This window comes from Oryctolagus cuniculus, chromosome 16, assembly GCF_051225735.1.
Source record: "Oryctolagus cuniculus isolate XC-2025 breed Fujian yellow rabbit chromosome 16, ASM5122573v1, whole genome shotgun sequence".
Lineage (NCBI taxonomy): Eukaryota > Metazoa > Chordata > Mammalia > Lagomorpha > Leporidae > Oryctolagus > Oryctolagus cuniculus.
The window spans coordinates 3118234-3136944 of record NC_142882.1 but is presented as its reverse complement, the minus strand read 5'-3'; the positions used below and the strand labels follow the sequence as shown (position 1 = coordinate 3136944).

Below are 18711 nucleotides of genomic sequence, written 5' to 3'. Positions count from 1 at the left end.
CTAAAAACATCAGAATAACAATTAACAAACAGTTGTTGATTTTAGAAGCATGAGTTTTCCCAGGAAATTAGAGAACATAACACGGCCTCTGTGTGCCTTTGGTAGACACTGCAAAGACGGCCTCCAGTGATGCCCCACTTCCTGCAAGTGCAGGGGGATTAACCAGCGAGAGAGGGGGCTAGCTCCATTCCTTTGGAACCCACAGGCCCTGGGACTAATCCCACTAGAATGCTAGAAAAGACTCCTTCCCAAATTTCTTTTTTTTCTTTTCTGACAGGCAGAGTGGATAGTGAGAGAGAGAGACAGAGACAGAGACACAGAGAGAAAGGTCTTCCTTTTTGCCATTGGTTCATCCTCCAATGGCCGTCAGGGACGACGCATCGCACTGATCCGAAGCCAGAAACCAGGTGCTTGCCCTGATCTCCCATGCGGGTGCAGGGCCCAAGGACTTGAGCCATCCTCCACTGCACTCCCGGGCCATAGAAGAGAGCTGGCATGGAAGAGGGGCAACTGGGACAGAACCCGGTGCCCCGACCAGGACTAGAACCCAGTGTGCCAGCGCCACAAGTGGAGGATTAGCCTATACAGCCACAGCACTGACCGCCTTCCCAGATTTATAAGCCCAGATCACAAAAAAAAAAAAAAAAAAAAAATAGGTCCTGACTTCTTCCTCTTGGAAGTCGGTTGCCATGCTGTGAGGAACCCCAAGCAGCCATGAGGAAGCCTGAGGCAATCAGCAGAGCCCCGACAGTGGCCAGCACAAACTGCACCCATGCTAGCCAGGTTCCTTTGACCTCCCAACCACACTAGAGCCCCAGATGACACCTCGCTACACAAAAGAGCCCTGGGATCAACCCCTAGAACCATGAGCTACTGCAGGGGTCATTGTCACAAGCCACCTACGTTTCCGGATGGTTGGCTGCCCACTGAGAAGCCCTCGGCTGGGCTGTGAAAGTCACCTGTGCACTGCAAAGCCGTGGTGTCCGCGGGGGCCCGACCGCTGGCTGAGAAGAACCCAGGCAGGCAGGAGCAGCTGTACTCCCCAGGGGTGTTGACGCAGACCGAGTTGGCACCACAGAGAGAGGAGTTCTTGGAACACTCATCCACATCTAAGCAGAAAGCAGTCCACGTCACAGCCTTGGAGGACGCTGAAGCACGGCCCCTCTCTCTCGCCACTGACCACAGTCGGCAGCTTCCCCGGCTCCAGCCTCACCTTCTAGAACACGTGTTCACCATGCACAGAGCAGCCGTGTAGAGGCACACCCACCACCCTGTCGGCCTTCTGAGAAGTCTCCCCTCCACTCAGGAGGAAACCTGGGCCCTTCGATAGGTGGACAAGGCCCTGGGAATCTGGCCCTAGACAAGCTCTACCTGTCCCTTGCTTCTAATCTCTTCCTAATGTGTGGTCGAGATGCCTTAACTACTAGTGGCTCACAAAGGAAAACTGTGGCTTCTGTTAGCTTCCACACTCCCTTCCAGAGAATCACAGAATTATTAATAGTAGCACAAAGTGAAGGTCAAGAGCATCGACGATCGAGGTTCAAAGCTTGCCTCTGACACTCATGGCTATGACATAATCACACACCCTCCCCACAAATTCACATGCTGAAGCCCAACCCCTGGCAGGTGGTATTCATGGGTGTTAGCCACTGCTACATTCCTAGTACTGAGAACAGTGCCTGGAATGGTGTTGATGCCCCATTCCTTGGGGGAGTGCACGAATTAATAAATGAACAGTGACTTCAACTCTGCAGAAAATGTCTCTAACTCATCCGAGACCCTTCCCAACCCCTCACCACCGTCTCTGCAAATAGATTCAGACTGGAGTGTCCCCAAGGGCTCCACCCACCTTCACACGCCTCTCCCAGACCCCGGAAACTCTTGCGGCCACTTCTGGATTCAAACCCCGGGTTGCAGGAACAGGAGTAGCTGCCGAGAGCGTTGAAGCAAGTGGCGTGCTCCGGGCAAGCTCGAGGATCGGCACATTCATCCACGTCTGGCAGATGCAAGAGAAAACCCAACCCACACCGAGGGAAAGGAAGAATCAGGGCTGAGACTGCAAACAGGACGTTCACGCTGTGAGACAGGGACACACTGCCCAACACCCACACTTCCCTTCAGCTGGATGCACGGCTCATCGTGTGTGTGTGTGGGTGTGTGTGTGGGTGTGTGTGTGTGTGTGTGTGCGCAGCATGGTGGGAGAGGGGTGTTTCCCAGCCTCCCCTGCACTCATGCTCAGTCATGAGAAACTCTGCTCAATGCTGGCTGAGCAGAAAGGTGGCAAATACTTCGAACACATGACTGTCAGAGACTGCATAACCATGCATGGTCATCGAGGCTCCTGCAGGCACACACTGGCAGGTGGACTGTGGGAAGAGGCGGAGTACAGTCCTTCATCCCCTGAATCAAGCCAGCCCTGTGACTGCCAGGAAAAAGGGCACCCGTTCTGAACCTGGACCTTAGAACCCTGTTTTCAGGGCCAGCGCTGTGGCACAGTGGGTTAATGCCCTGGCCTGAAGCACCCACATCCCATATGGGTGCCACTTCAAGACCTGGCTGCTCCACCTCTGACCAAGCTCCCTGCTATGGCCTGGGAAAGCAGTGGAAGATGGCCAACGTCCTTGGGCCCCTGCACCCACATGGGAGACCTGGAAGAAGCTTCTGGCTCCTGGCTTCGGACCGGCCCAACTCTGGCCATTGCCGCAAACTGGGTCTGAGCCAGTGTATGGAAGACCCATCTCTCTCTCGCGCTCTATCTGCCTCTCCTCTGTGTAACTCTGACTTTCAAATAAATAAATAAACCTTTTTTTAAAAAGTGCATGGGAGCAAATGGCCTTATGGGCTGGCCTTGTCCCGTAGCCGTGATGGGGACACCACAGGGCTCCTTGAGGCCCCTGGAGCTCCAGTCACATACCGTCAAGACCACCTAAGTTTCCCCTCTATTGTTCTGCTTCTAAAAACATCAGAATAACAATTAACAAACAGTTTTTTATTTTAGAAGCTTGAGTTTTCCCAGGAAATTAGACAACATAACACTGGCCTCTGTGTACCCTTTGGTAGAAAATTCAAAGACAGCCTTTAGTGACACCCCACTTCTTGCGAGTGCATGGGGATCTCCCGGCGAGAGAGGGGGCTATCTCTGTTCCCTTGACACCCACACGAGCCCTGAACTGCCCCCAAAAGAATGCTAGATAAGGCGCCTTCCCAGATTTCTAAGCCCAGATCATTAAAAAAAAAAAAATCAGGTCCTGACTTCTTCCTCTTGGAAGTCGGTCACCATGTTGTGAGGAACCTCAAGCAGCCATGAGGAAGCCTGAGGCAATCAGCAGAGCCCCCGACAGCAGCCAGCACCAACAGCACCCTTGCTAGCAAGGTTCCCATGGACCTCCCAACCACACTAGAGCCCCAGATGACACCTCGCTACACAAAAGAGCCCTGGGATCAACCCCTAGAACCATGAGCTACTGCAGGGGTCATTGTCACAAGCCACCCACGTTTCCGGACGGTTGGCTGCCCACTGAGAAGCCCTCGGCTGGGCTGTGAAAGTCACCTGTGCACTGCAAAGCCTTGGTGTCCGCGGGGGCACGACCGCTGGCTGAGAAGAACCCAGGCAGGCAGGAGCAGCTGTACTCCCCAGGGGTGTTGACGCAGACCGAGTTGGCACCACAGAGAGAGGAGTTCTTGGAACACTCATCCACATCTAAGCAGAAAGCAGTCCACGTCACAGCCTTGGAGGACGCTGAAGCTGCGGCCCCTCTCTCTCGCCAATAACCACAGTCGGCGGCTTCCCCGGCTCCAGCCTCACCTTCTAGAACACGTGTTCACCATGCACAGAGCAGCCATTTAGAGGCACACCCACCACCCTGTCAGCCTTCTGAGAAGTCTCCCCTCCACTCAGGAGGAAACCTGGGCCCTTCAATAGGTGGACAAGGCCCTGGGAATCTGGCCCTAGCCAAGCTCACCTACCTTGTCTTTGCTTCTAATCTGTTCCTGATGTGTGGTCGAGATGCCTTAACTACTAGTGGCTCACAAAGGAAAACTGTGGCCACTTTAGCTGCACACTCCCCTCCTGAGAATCTCAGGATTATTAATAGTAACACAAACGTGGGCCTGGCGCCATGGCTCACTTGGCTAATCCTCCACCAGCGGTGCCGGCATCCCATATGGGCACCAGGTTCTAGTCCCGGTTGCCCTATTCCAGTCAAGCTCTCTGCTGTGGACCCCGAGGGCAGTGAAGGATGGACAATGTGCTTGGGCTCCTGCACCCATGTGGGAGACCAGGAGGAGGCACCTGGCTCCTGGCTTCAGACTGGCGCAGCGCAGGCCATAGTGGCCATTTGGGGTGTGAACCAACCGAAGGTTGTCTCTCTCTCTCTCACTGTCTATATTTGTCAAAAAAAAATAGTAACACAAAGGGAAGGTCAAGAGCATCAATATTCCAGGTTCAAAGCCTGGCTCTGACACTCATGACTATGCTCCTGACAGAATGGAATTAATCACACCCCCTCCCCACAAATTCACATGCTGAAGCCCTGACCCCTGGTGGGTGGTATTCATGGGTGTTAGTCACTGCTACGTTCCTAGTACTGAGAACAGTGCCTGGAATGGCGTAGACGCCCCATTCCTTGGAGGAGTACACGAATTAATAAATGAACAGTGACTTCAACTCTGCAGAAAATGTCTCCAAATTATCTGAGACCCTTCCCAACCCCTCACCACCGACTTTGCAAATAGATTCAGACTGGAGTGTCCCCAAGTGCTCCACCCACCTTCACACGCCTCTCCCAGACCCCGGAAACTCTTGCGGCCACTTCTGGATTCAAACCCCGGGTTGCAGGCACAGGAGTAACTGCCGAGAGCGTTGAAGCAAGTGGCGTGCTCCGGGCAAGCTCGAGGATCGGCACATTCATCCACGTCTGGCAGATGCAAGAGAAAACCCAACCCACACTGAGGGAAAGGAGGAATCAGGGCTGAGACTGCAAACAGGACGTTCACCCTGTGAGACAGGGACACACTGCCCAACACCCACGCTTCCCTTCAGCTGGAGTGCACGGCTCATCGTGTGTGTGTGTGTGTGTGTGTGCACAGCATGGCGGGAGAGGGGTGTTTCCCAGCCTCCCCTGCACTCAGGCTCGGTCATGAGAATCTCTGCTCAATGCTGGCTGAGCAGAAAGATGGCAAATACTTCGAACACATGACTGTCAGAGACTGCAGAACCTCTCATGGTCATCGAGGCTCCTGCAGGCACACACTGGCAGGTGGACTGTGGGAAGAGGCAGAGTACAATCCTCCATCCCCTGAATCAAGCCAGCCCTGTGACTGCCAGGAAACAGGGCACCCATTCTGAACCTGGTCCTCAGAACCCTGTTTTCAAGGCCGGCGCTGTGGCATAGTGGGTTAATGCCCTGGCCTGAAGCACCCACATCCCATATGGGTGCCACTTCAAGACCTGGCTGCTCCACTTCTGACCCAGCTCCCTGCTATGGCCTGGGAAAGCAGTGGAAGATGGCCAACGTCCTTGGGCCTCTGCATCCACATGGGAGACCTGGAAGAAGCTCCTGGCTCCTGGCTTCTGACCATCGCAACTCCGGTCATTGCCACCAATGGGAAGTGAACCAGTGATGGAAGACCCCTCTCTCTCTCTCTCTCTCTCTCTCTCTCTCTCTTTCTATCTCTCTCTCTGTCTCTATCTGCCTCTCCTCTGTGTAACTCTGACTTTCAAATAAATAAATAAACCTTTTTTTAAAAAGTGAATGGGAGTCATGGCCTTATGGGCTGATTTACCCATAGTCGTGATGGGGACACCACAAGGGCTTCTTGAGGCCCCTGGAGCTCTAATCACATACTGTCAAGACCACCTAAGTTTCCCCTCTATTGTTCTGCTTCTAAAATCATCAGAATAACAATTAACAAACAGTTTTTGATTTAAGAAGCTTGAGTTTTCCCAGGAAATTAGACAACATAACACTGGTCTCTGTGTGCCCTTTGGTAGAAAATTCAAACACGGCCTCTAGTGACACCCCACTTCTTGCGAGTGCATGGGGATCTCCCAGCGAGAGAGGGGGCTATCTCCCTTCCTTTGACACCCACACCAGCCCTGAACTGCTCCCAATACAATGCTAGATAAGGCGACTTCCCAGATTTCTAAGCCCAGATCATTAAAAAAAAAAAAATCAGGTCCTGACTTCTTCCTCTAGGAGGTCGGTCACCATGCTGTGAGGAACCCCAAGCAGCCATGAGGAAGCCTGAGGCGATCAGCAGAGCCCCCGACAGCAGCCAGCACCCACCGATGGCCATGCTAGCCAGGTTCCTTTGACCTCCCAACCACACTAGAGCCCCAGATGACACCTCGCTACACAAAAGAGCCCTGGGATCAACCCCTAGAACCATGAGCTACTGCAGGGGTCATTGTCACAAGCCACCCACGTTTCCGGACGGTTGGCTGCCCACTGAGAAGCCCTCGGCTGGGCTGTGAAAGTCACCTGTGCACTGCAAAGCCTTGGTGTCCGCGGGGGCACGACCACTGGCTGAGAAGAACCCAGGCAGGCAGGAGCAGTTGTACTCCCCAGGGGTGTTGACGCAGACCGAGTTGGCACCACAGAGAGAGGAGTTCTTGGAACACTCATCCACATCTAAGCAGAAAGCAGTCCACGTCACAGCCTTGGAGGACGCTGAAGCTGCGGCCCCTCTCTCTCGCCACTGACCACAGTCGGCGGCATCCCTGGCTCCAGCCTCACCTTCTAGAACACGTGTTCACCATGCACAGAGCAGCCGTTTAGAGGCACATCCACGACCCTGTCGGCCTTCTGAGAAGTCTCCCCTCCACTCAGGAGGAAACCGGGGCCCTTCGATAGGTGGACAAGGCCCTGGGAATCGGGCCCTAACCAAGCTCACCTACCTTGTCCCTTGCTTCTAATCTGTTCCTGATGTATGGTCGAGATGCCTTAACTACTAGTGGCTCACAAAGGAAAACTGTTGCCACTTTAGCTGCACACACTCCTCCAGAGAATCACGGGATTATTAATAGTAACACAAAGGCTGGGCCGGCACCACGGCTCACTTGGTTAATCCTCAATCTGCAGCGACGGTATCTCATATGGGCGCCGGGTTCTAGTCCCTGTTGCTCCTATTGCAGAGGGCAGTGAAGGATGGACAATGTGCTTGGGCGCCTGCACCCACATGGGAAATCAGGAGGAGACACCTGGCTCCTGGCTTCAGTTCGGTGCAGCACTGGCCATAGTGGCCTTTTGGTGAGTGAACCAACGGAAGGAAGACTTTTCTCTCTGTCTCTCTCTCACTATCCATCTCTATCTGTCAAAAAAAAATAGTAACACAAAGGGAAGGTCAAGAGCATCGATGTTCCAGGTTCAAAGCCTGGCTCTGACACTCATGGTTATGCTCCTGACGGAATCAACTTAATCACACCCCCTCCCTACAAATTCACATGCTGAAGCCCTGACCCCTGGTAGGTGGTATTCACGGGTGTTATTCACTGATATAATACTGAGAACAGTGCCTGGAATGGCGTAGACACCCCATTCCTTGGAGGAGTGCACGAATTATTAAGTGATCATTGGCTTCAACTCAGCAGAAAATGTCTCCAACTCATCAGAGACCCTTCCCAGCCCCTCTCCACAGTCCTTGCAAATAGATTCAGACTGGAGTGTCCCCAAGTGCTCCACCCACCTTCACACGCCTCTCCCAGACCCCGGAAACGCTTGCGGCCACTTCTGGATTCAAACCCCGGGTTGCAGGCACAGGAGTAGCTGCCGAGAGCGTTGAAGCAAGTGGCGTGCTCCGGGCAAGCTCGAGGATCGGCACATTCATCCACGTCTGGCAGATGCAAGAGAAAACCCAACCCACACCGAGGGAAAGGAGGAATCAGGGCTGAGCCTGCAAACAGGACGTTCACCCTGTGAGACAGGGACACACTGCCCAACACCCACGCTTCCCTTCATCTGGAGTGCACGGCTCTTAGTGGCGGGGGGGGGGGTGTGTGTGCAGCATGGCGGGAGAGGGGTGTTTCCCAGCCTCCCCTGCACTCAGGCTCGGTCATGAGAAACTCTGCTCAATGCTGGCTGAGCAGAAAGATGGGAATACTTTGAACACGTGATTCTCAGAGACTGCAGAACCACTCATGGTCATCAAGGTTCCTGCAGGCACACACTGATAAGTGGACTGTGGGAAGAGGCAGAGTACAATCCTCCATCCCCTGAATCAAGCCAGCTCTGTGACTGCCAGGAAACAGGGCATCTGTTCTAAGCCTGGTCCTCAGAACCCTGTTTTCAGGGCCGGCACTGTGGCATAGCGGGTTAATGCCCTGGCCTGAAGCACCCACATCCCATATGGGTGCCACTTCAAGACCTGGCTGCTCCACCTCTGACCAAGCTCCCTGCTATGGCCTGGGAAAGCAGTGGAAGATGGCCAACGTCCTTGGGCCTCTGCATCCACATGGGAGACCTGGAAGAAGCTCCTGGCTCCTGGCTTCGGACTGGCGCAACTCTAGCCATTGCCACAAAATGGGGAGTGAACCAGTGGATGGAAGAACTCTCTCTCGTGCTCTATCTGCCTCTCCTCTGTGTAACTCTGACTTTCAAATAAATAAATAAACCTTTTTTAAAAAGTGCAAAAGAGCAAATGGCCTTATGGGCTGGCCTTGTCCCCTAAATATGATGGGGACACCACAGGGCTCCTTGAGGCCCCTGGAGCTCTAGTCACATACCGTCAAGACCACCTAAGTTTCCCCTCTATTGTTCTGCTTCTAAAAACATCAGAACAACAATTAACAAACAGTTTTTGATTTCAGAATCTTGAGTTTTCCCAGGAAATTGGACAACATAACATGGCCTTTTGTCTGCCCTTTGGTAGACACTGCAAAGACGGCCTCCAGGGACGCCCCACTTCTTGCAAGTGCACAGGGATCTCCTGGCGAGAGAGGGGGCTATCTCCCTTCCTTTGACACCCACACCAGTCCTGAACTGCTCCCAATAGAATGCTAGATAAGGCGGCTTCCCAGATTTCTAAGCCAAGATCAAAAAAAAAAAAAAATCAGGTCCTGACTTCTTCCTCTTGGAAGTCGGTCACCATGCTGTGAGGAACCTCAAGCAGCCATGACGAAGCCTGAGGCGATCAGCAGAGCCCCCGACAGCAGCCAGCACCAACAGCACCCTTGCTAGCAAGGTTCCTTTTACCACCCAACCACACTGGAGCCCCAGATGACACCTCGCTACACAAAAGAGCCCTGGGATCAACCCCTACAACCATGAGCTACTGCAGGGGTCATTGTCACAAGCCACCTACGTTTCCGGATGGTTGGCTGCCCACTGAGAAGCCCTCGGCTGGGCTGTGAAAGTCACCTGTGCACTGCAAAGCCTTGGTGTCCGCGGGGGCCCGACCGCTGGCTGAGAAGAACCCAGGCAGGCAGGAGCAGTTGTACTCCCCAGGGGTGTTGACGCAGACCGAGTTGGCACCACAGAGAGAGGAGTTCTTGGAACACTCATCCACATCTAAGCAGAAAGCAGTCCACGTCACAGCCTTGGAGGACGCTGAAACTGCGGCCCCTCTCTCTCGCCACTGACCACAGTCGGCGGCTTCCCCGGCTCCAGCCTCACCTTCTAGAACACGTGTTCACCATGCACAGAGCAGCCGTTTAGAGGCACATCCATGACCCTGTCAGCCTTCTGAGAAGTCTCCCCTCCACTCAGGAGGAAACCTGGGCCCTTTGATAGGTGGACAAGGCAATAGGAATCTGGCCCTAGCCAAGCTCACCTATCTTGTCTTTGCTTCTAATCCTTTCCTGATGTGTGGTCGAGATGCCTTAACTACTAGTGGCTCAAAAAGGCAAACTGTGGCCTCTTTAGCTTGCACACTCCCCTCCAGAGAATCACAGGATTATTAATAGTAACACAAATGTGGGCCTGGCGCCATGACTCACTTGGCTAATCCTCCACCAGCGGCGCCGGCATCCCATATGGGCGCCAGGTTCTAGTCCAGGTTGCTCCTATTCCAGTCTAGCTCTCTGCTATAGACCCAGAGGGCACTGGAGGATGGCCCATGTGCTTGGGCGCCTGCACCCACGTGGGAAATCAGGAGGAGGCACCTGGCTCCTGGCTTCGGTTCGGCGCAGCACTAGCCATAACGGCCATTTGGGGAGTGAACCAACAGAAGGAAGACCTTTCTCTCTGTATTCTCTCTCTCACTATCCATCTCTATCTGTCAAAAAAATAGTAACACAAAGGGAAGGTCAAGAGCATCAATGTTGCAGGTTCAAAGCCTGGCTCTGACACTCATGGCTATGCTCCTGACAGAATGGAATTAATCACACCCCCTCCCCACAAATTCACATGCTGAAGCCCAACCCCTGGTAGGTGGTATTCATGGGTGTTAGTCACTGCTATGTTCCTAGTACTGAGAAGAGTGCCTGGAATGCCGTAGATGCCCCATTCCTTGGGGGAGTGCACGAATTAATAAATGAACATTGACTTCAACTCAGCAGAAAATGTCTCTAACTCATCCGAGACCCTTCCCAATCCCTCACCACCGACTTTGCAAATAGATTCAGACTGGAGTGTCCCCAAGGGCTCCACCCACCTTCACACGCCTCTCCCAGACCCCGGAAACGCTTGCGGCCACTTCTGGATTCAAACCCCGGGTTGCAGGCACAGGAGTAGCTGCCGAGAGCGTTGAAGCAAGTGGCATGCTCCGGGCAAGCTCGAGGATCGGCACATTCATCCACGTCTGGCAGATGCAAGAGAAAACCCAACCCACACCGAGGGAAAGGAGGAATCAGGGCTGAGACTGCAAACAGGACGTTCACCCTGTGAGACAGGGACACACTGCCCAACACCCACGCTTCCCTTAGGCTGGAGTGCACGGCTCATCCTGTGTGTCTGTGTGTGCGCAGCATGGCGGGGGAGGGGTGTTTCCCAGCCTCCCCTGCACTCAGGCTTGGTCATGAGAAACTCTGCTCAATGCTGGCTGAGCAGAATGATGGCGAATACTTTGAACACGTGATTGGCAGAGACTGCAGAACCACTCATGGTCATCGAGGCTCCTGCAGGCACACACTGGCAGGTGGACTGTGGGAAGAGGCAGAGTACAGTCCTCCATCCCCTGAATCAAGCCAGCCCTGTGACTGCCAGGAAAAAGGGCACCCGTTCTAAACCTGGACCTCAGAACCCTGTTTTCAGGGCCAGCGCTGTGGCACAGTGGGTTAATGCCCTGGCCTGAAGCACCCACATCCCATATGGGTGCCACTTCAAGACCTGGCTGCTCCACTTCTGACCCAGCTCCCTGCTATGGCCTGGGAAAGCAGTGGAAGATGGCCAACGTCCTTGGGCCCCTGCATCCACATGGGAGACCTGGAAGAAGCTCCTGGCTCCTGGCTTCGGACCGGCCCAACTCTGGCCATTGCCGCAAACTGGGGAGTGAGCCAGTGGATGGAAGACCCCTCTCTCTCTCTTGCTCTATCTGCCTCTCCTCTGTGTAACTCTGACTTTCAAATAAATAATAAATCTTTTTTTAAAAAGTGAATGGGAGTCATGGCCTTATGGGCTGATTTACCCATAGTCGTGATGGGGACACCACAAGGGCTTCTTGAGGCCCCTGGAGCTCTAGTCACATACCCTCAAGACCACCCAAGTTTCCCCTCTATTGTTCTGCTTCTAAAAACATCAGAACAACAATTAACAAACAGTTTTTGATTTCAGAAGCTCGACTTTTCCCAGGAAATTAGACAACATAACACGGCCTCTGCGTGCTCTTTCATAGACACTGCAAAGACGGCCTCCAGTGTCGCCCCACTTCTTGCAAGTGCATGGGGATCTCCCAGCGAGAGAGGGGGCTATCTCCCTTCCTTTGACACCCACACAAGCCCTGAACTGCTCCAAGTAGAATGCTAGATAAGGCGCCTTCCCAGATGTCTAAGCCCAGATCATTAAAAAAAAAATCAGGTACTGACTTCTTCCTCTTGGAGGTTTGTCGCCATGCTGTGAGGAACCCCAAGCAGCCATGACGAAGCCTGAGGCGATCAGCAGAGCCCCCGACAGCAGCCAGCACCCACCGATGGCCATGCTAGCCAGGTTCCTTTGGACCTCCCAACCACACTAGAGCCCCAGATGACACCTCGCTACACAAAAGAGCCCTGGGATCAACCCCTACAACCATGAGCTACTGCAGGGGTCATTGTCAGAAGCCACCTACGTTTCCGGACAGTTGGCTGCCCACTGAGAAGCCCTCGGCTGGGCTGTGAAAGTCACCTGTGCACTGCAAAGCCTTGGTGTCCGCGGGGGCACGACCGCTGGCTGAGAAGAACCCAGGCAGGCAGGAGCAGTTGTACTCCCCAGGGCTGTTGACGCAGACCGAGTTGGCACCGCAGAGAGAGGAGTTCTTGGAACACTCATCCACATCTAAGCATAAAGCAGTCCACGTCACAGGCGTGGAGGACGCTGAAGCTGCGGCCCCTCTCTCTCGCCACTGACCACAGTCAGCGGCTTCCCCAGCTCCAGCCTCACCTTCTAGAACACGTGTTCACTGTGCACAGAGCAGCCATTTAGAGGCACACCCACCACCCTGTCGGCCTTCTGACAAGTCTCCCCTCCACTCAGGAGGAAACCTGGGCCCTTCGATAGGTGGACAAGGCCCTGGGAATCTGGCCCTAGCCAAGCTCACCTATCTTGTCCCTTGCTTCTAATCCTTTCCTGATGTGTGGTCGAGATGCCTTAACTACTAGTGGCTCAAAAAGGCAAACAGTGGCCTCTTTAGCTTGCACACTCCCCTCCAGAGAATCACAGGATTATTAATAGTAACACAAATGTGGGCCTGGCGCCATGACTCACTTGGCTAATCCTCCACCAGCGGCGCCGGCATCCCATATGGGCGCCAGGTTCTAGTCCAGGTTGCTCCTATTCCAGTCTAGCTCTCTGCTATAGACCCAGAGGGCACTGGAGGATGGCCCATGTCCTTGGGTGCCTGCACACACGTGGGAAATCAGGAGGAGGAACCTGGCTCCTGGCTTCCGTTCGGCGCAGCACTGGCCATAACGCCAATTTGGGGAGTGAACCAACGGAAGGAAGACCTTTCTCTCTGTCTCTCTCTCTCACTATCCATCTCTATCTGTCAAAAAAAAATAGTAACACAAAGGGAAGGTCAAGAGCATCGATGTTCCAGGTTCAAAGCCTGGCTCTGACACTCATGGCTATGCTCCTGACGGAATGGAATTAATCACACCCCCTCCCCACAAATTCACATGCTGAAGCCCTGACCCCTGGTAGGTGGTATTCATGGGTGTTAGTCACTGCTATGTTCCTAGTACTGAGAAGAGTGCCTGGAATGCCGTAGACGCCCCATTCCTTGGGGGAGTGCACAAATTAATAAATGAACAGTGACTTCAACTCAGCAGAAAATGTCTCTAACTCATCCGAGACCCTTCCCAATCCCTCACCACCGTCTTTGCAAATAGATTCAGACTGGAGTGTCCCCAAGTGCTCCACCCACCTTCACACGCCTCTCCCAGACCCCGGAAACTCTTGCGGCCACTTCTGGATTCAAACCCCGGGTTGCAGGAACAGGAGTAGCTGCCGAGAGCGTTGAAGCAAGTGGCGTGCTCCGGGCAAGCTCGAGGATCGGCACATTCATCCACGTCTGGCAGATGCAAGAGAAAACCCAACCCACACCGAGGGAAAGGAAGAATCAGGGCTGAGACTGCAAACAGGACGCTCACCCTGTGAGACAGGGACACACTGCCCAACACCCACACTTCCCTTCATCTGGAGTGCACGGCTCATCGTGTGTGTGTGTGTGTGTGTTTGTGGGTGTGTGGGTGTGCGCTCATGGCAGGGGAGGGGTGTTTCCCAGCCTCCCCTGCACTCAGGCTCGGTCATGAGAAACTCTGCTCAATGCTGGCTGAGCAGAAAGATGGCGAATACTTTGAACACGTGATTATCAGAGACTGCAGAACCACTCATGGTCATGGAGGCTCCTGCAGGCACACACTGGCAGGTGGACTGTGGGAAAAGGCGGAGTACAGTCCTCCATCCCCTGAATCCAGCCGGCCCTGTGACTTGCCAGGCAATAGTGCACCCGTTCCAAACCTGGACCCCAGAACCCTGTTTTCTTCTGCACTTTATCTTGGTCCTCTTGCATCTGCCATGGGCACAAGCCCCAGGATAACAGACCAATGGAGGGAGGGAGCGATAGAGAGAGGGAGGGAGGGAGACGGGGACATTGCGCCAAAAGGCCCAAACTTGAGAGACAAGATTGAATGATTACAGATAAAGGAACTCAGAAGAGATCTGAAGAACTGACCCAAATATCCAAACCTAAGTTGCCAAACTGTTCAATCAAGAGCTACATAAACGAGGAGCCAGCCCTGTGGCGTAGTGGGCAAGGCTTCTGCCTGCAGGGCCGAGATCCCACACAGGCGCTGGTTCAAGTCCCAGATGCTCCACTTCCGATCTAGCTCACTGCTATGGGTTGGGAAATTAGTAGAAGATGGCTCAAGTCCTTTGGCCCCTGCACCTGTGTAGGAGACCCGGAACAATCTCCTGGCTCCTGCCTTCTAATCGGCGCAGTTCTGGCTATTGCCACCAACTGGGGAGTGAACCAATGGATGGAAGACTTCTCTCTCTCTCTCTCTCTCTCTCTCTCTCTCTGCCTCTCCTCTCTTTGTAACTCAAATAAATAAATAAATCTTTTTTTTTAAAAGAGCTACATAAACGGTTGTTGCTTTAGCCATTAACTTGTAGGGCACTTTGTCACTCAGCAAGAGTTAACTGACACTGACCAGCGCTGTGGCTCAATAGGCTAATCCTCCACCTGCGGCACCGGCACACCAGGTTCTAGACCCGGTTGGGCGCTGGATTCTGTCCCGGTTGCCCCTCTTCCAGGATACCAGGACAGCTCTCTGCTATGGCCCAGGAGTGCAGTGGAGGATGGCCCACGTCCTTGGGCCCTGCACCCACATGGGAGACCAGGAGAAGCACCTGGCTCCTGGCTTCAAATCAGCTCAATGCGCTGGCCGTAGCGCTCCAGCGGCAGCGGCCATTGGAGGGTGAACCAACATCAAAAGGAAGACCTTTCTCTCTGTCTCTCTCTCTCTCTCTCTCACTGTCCACTCTGCCTGTCAAAAAAATAAATAAATAAATAAAAAGTGGGAAAAAAAAGAGTTAACTGACACCTGACACTGACACAAACAGGTCAGAGAAAAAGCAGAGATGGCTTCAAACATCTCTTCAACTAAGCCATGGGGAGGTTCTGAGGGTGTGGCCCGGCTGTTCCTTGCTCAGCAGTCGCTCTCTCTGAACAGGAGCTGCCCTAGCACAGCAAGACAGAGCTCATCCCTCTCGATGAAGGCATTTGGGCACTGCACGGAGAGAGCTGGAGAAAGGTGGCGGAGTGAGGAGGTGCTACAGTAGGGAAGCTTGAGCCAAGATGTAGGGGCCGAGAGGGTTCAGGGTGCACTTCACAGGTGCAGGATGCACAGGTGGTGGTTAATTCAGAGGCAGAGGGAGAACAAAGGGCACCTCTTCTCAGATCAGAAGTCCAATTCCTTTCAGGGAGGAGGAGTTCTGGAGCTGAGATCTGAGCGCTCCCTGAGGGAGGTCTCCTTGGCTCAACCCTTCTGACCTTCGCGGCTGCATCCGTCTCGGCTGTGAGGGCTGCTCTGTGCGTTGCAAGATGTGTAGTAGCTCTTCTGGCCTCAACTTACAAGATGTCACCAGCAGCACACACACAGCCACACCCCTATCCCCAGTTGTGACCATAAAAACTGTCTCAGACATTGCCGACGTCGCCTAAGGATGCTACGTTTCCAGAAGTGACTTCTGAGCCCCATGGTTCTCATCCCATATGTCCCACCCCTTCCATGTGCTCCTCTAATGGGCGGATGCTGGTTAGCTAGGGATGCCCACCATGGAGAGAGCTGGCCCTCTATACCTTTGCAGGTGGAGTTGTTAGAGACGAAGCCAGCACGGCAGCTGCAGCTGTAGCTCCCCTCGGAGTTGGTACAGACGGAGTGCTCGGGGCAGACTCTGCGGTTGAGGCACTCGTTGATGTCTGAAAGGCCAGGCAGACAAGAGATGGGGCATCTACACTTGCCAACACGCAGACGCGACTCACCAGAAACCCCTGCCTGGGGGCGTTACCCGTGCAATGGAAACGGCCAGGCTTTCCCTGGATCCAACCGTCGCCGGGGGGTGAAGAGAACCCCGGAAGACAGCTACACTTGTATCTTCCACGCCGATTTTCACAAACCGAGTGAGGACCACACGGCGAGGGGCTTTGAGAACATTCGTCAATATCTGGACAGAGAGAGAGATGGTTACTGACATGGGCACTCCTCCCATGGAGGGGGGATGTCCAAGTCCCCTCCCCTTGAACCTGAGCACATGACGCTAGGTCATCAAGATGCCAACACCAAGTCTCGACACCACACACTTCCGCTCCGTTCTCGGAACTTGCCACCAGACTTGAGGAAGCCCAACCACCCCTGCATTTTGATAGGCAAGGAGGAGTCATTTTCACCAAGAGAGAGAGACTCAGAGACAGAGAGAAGCTTGGACGTTTGAGGGTTGGAAAGGAAGTACCTGTATCCGCTCCAGCCAGCCAGCATCCTGCCGAGTTTCCTACCAAAGGCTGGAGGGTTTTGAGTGCCTGTGTACTCACCGAGGCATTGCACTCCTGGGCCTGTGAAGTGAGGCTGTCCATTACTGGACCGGAAGCCTTGTTTGCAAGCACAATAGTAGCTCCCGATGGTGTTGGTGCAGGTTGAAAATGTGGGGCAGATGGTGGAATCCGCACACTCGTTCACATCTAGGGAGGTTTGTGAACAAGAGTTAGAGCATGAGAGAGTGAGGCTGTGGAAGGCAGGGGTGGCTGTGAAGCTGGGTTCCCAACAAGCTAGGCTGAAGTCTTAATCCCCAGGACCTGTGTACGTAATCTCTTTTTTTGGAACTAAAGTCTTGTACGTTAAGATGAAGTAGTTCTGGGGCAGGGTGGGCCTCCAATCCAGGATGGCTGGATTAGCCCAAGACACAGGGGCAGGAACAGGGAAATGCGTGGGACACAGGGGACAGATCCGAGGGATGCGCCTACAAGCCAAGGATTATCAGAAGCCAACAGTCACAGGCCAGTTTCTTACCCTCCAGCTCTTACTCCAAGAAGGGTCCCACCAACACCTTAATCTCAGATTGATGGCCGCCTCCAGGACCATGAGAGAAGAGATTCCTAGTTTGCAGCCACTGAGTGCCTGGTGGTTTGCCATAGGAATTTTTAAGAAATTGGCACAGCAACCAACAACACTTAAGCAAGCACCTTGAAGACCCAAAACCCTTGGTTCTCCATGTGCGATCCATACACGGAGGGGCAAGTGTGCACCTGCACAAGCATCCCCCTGCAAGCCCAACACGATGCAGGAGCTCAGGACCCAGACCCAGATCAACAGCATCAGGACTTGCGTCTGGACAAGATCTGCAGTTGGCTCGAGTTTGTGCCCAGGAAAATTTGAGGAGCACCAATCTGCATGTTCGCTATTCACAGTGTGGTCCATTGACCAGCAGCACCCACCTCCCCTTGGATGCCCAGCAGACCTTGGAAAATTGATCCCCGATCCAGCAGGTCTGAAGAAGGGAACTGAAGTGCTCATCTCTTTTTTTTATTTGACAGGTAGAGTTAGAGAGAGAGAGAGAGAGAGCGAGCAAGGTCTTCCTTGTGGGGAGCAACTCAGACTAGACTAAATTACTCGAATTAAGACTTATTCTATGCATCTGCTCTCCCACAATATGGCGCTGGGAGAGGAGTAAACAGCTTCTACGCAGCTGCCTCTCGCCAACTTGAGTGATGACCTGCAGGAGCTGATCCTGTTCCTGATTGGAGGAGAGCAGCGTACTCGGCATGTGGGTAGCAGAGTTGGGATTGGTGGAAGAGGACTATAAAGGAGGAGAGAGACAACATGCACCAGGAACATCTAAGAGGAACATCTATGAGGAACATCTATGAGGAACACCTGAGCAGCCCCCAAGAGAGCCGGCCGGTGGTGTGCCACTCCCCCGCGGAAGTGGGGAAAGTGGCAGGGGAAACCACCCTTCCACGGAGGTGGAGGGGTCGGTAGCCAACCCGGGAAGAACCAGCAGCAAACCCGGGAAGGGCTGAGCAGACAAAAGAACAGCGCAGGGTCCTGTGTCGTTCCTCCGCGAAGAGGGGGAGCGACATAATGGTGCCGTGACTCGGATATGAAGCCTAGGCAGGGTTTAGTGTCATTCCTCCGTGAAGAGGGGGAGCGACACTTCCTTCCATTGGTTCACTCCCCAAATCGCCGCTATGGCCGGTGCCGCACCAGTCCGAAGCCAGGAGCCAGGTGCTTCCTCCTGGTCTCCCATGCGGTGCAGGGCCCAAGCACTTGGGCCATCCTCCACTGCACTCCCGGGCCACAGCAGAGAGCTGGACTGGAAGAGGAGCAACCGGGACTAGAACCAGTGCCCATATGGGATGCCGGTGCCGCAGGCAGAGGATTAACCAAGTGAGCCATGGCACTGGCCCCGAAATGCTCATCTCTAACAGCAGAATAAGGCTGCTGGTGCTGGCCCGGGGATCACAGCAAAGCAGATCTGAGTCCAGGTCCCAGCAGTGAAGCTCAAAGTACAGAACAGCGCTGTCCCCCCAGGCTCGTTCTTCCCCCTCCCTGGAGTGACCCGACCACCCACGGAAGACTGCGTT

General features: G+C 53.9%; 1 protein-coding gene across 5 annotated transcripts in view; it reads right to left on the bottom strand.

Moving 5' to 3' along the window:
* ADGRE1 (adhesion G protein-coupled receptor E1) overlaps window positions 1-18711 on the bottom strand; it is a 58057-nt gene that overhangs the window by 26349 nt on the left and 12997 nt on the right. Inside the window, exons 3-15 of one of the 5 annotated variants that reach the window (XM_089316230.1) lie at window positions 16663-16809; window positions 16143-16298; window positions 15934-16053; window positions 13495-13641; window positions 12258-12407; window positions 10591-10737; window positions 9357-9506; window positions 7687-7833; window positions 6483-6632; window positions 4770-4916; window positions 3551-3700; window positions 1850-1996; window positions 960-1109 (exon numbers count right to left, since the gene is read on the bottom strand). In XM_089316230.1, coding sequence (XP_089172356.1) covers window positions 960-1109; window positions 1850-1996; window positions 3551-3700; window positions 4770-4916; window positions 6483-6632; window positions 7687-7833; window positions 9357-9506; window positions 10591-10737; window positions 12258-12407; window positions 13495-13641; window positions 15934-16053; window positions 16143-16298; window positions 16663-16809 — 1908 coding nt within the window. The remainder of the gene's footprint in view (window positions 1-959; window positions 1110-1849; window positions 1997-3550; window positions 3701-4769; window positions 4917-6482; window positions 6633-7686; window positions 7834-9356; window positions 9507-10590; window positions 10738-12257; window positions 12408-13494; window positions 13642-15933; window positions 16054-16142; window positions 16299-16662; window positions 16810-18711) is intronic. The other 4 variants (XM_089316231.1, XM_089316234.1, XM_089316233.1 and 1 more) reach the window with 4 other exon arrangements.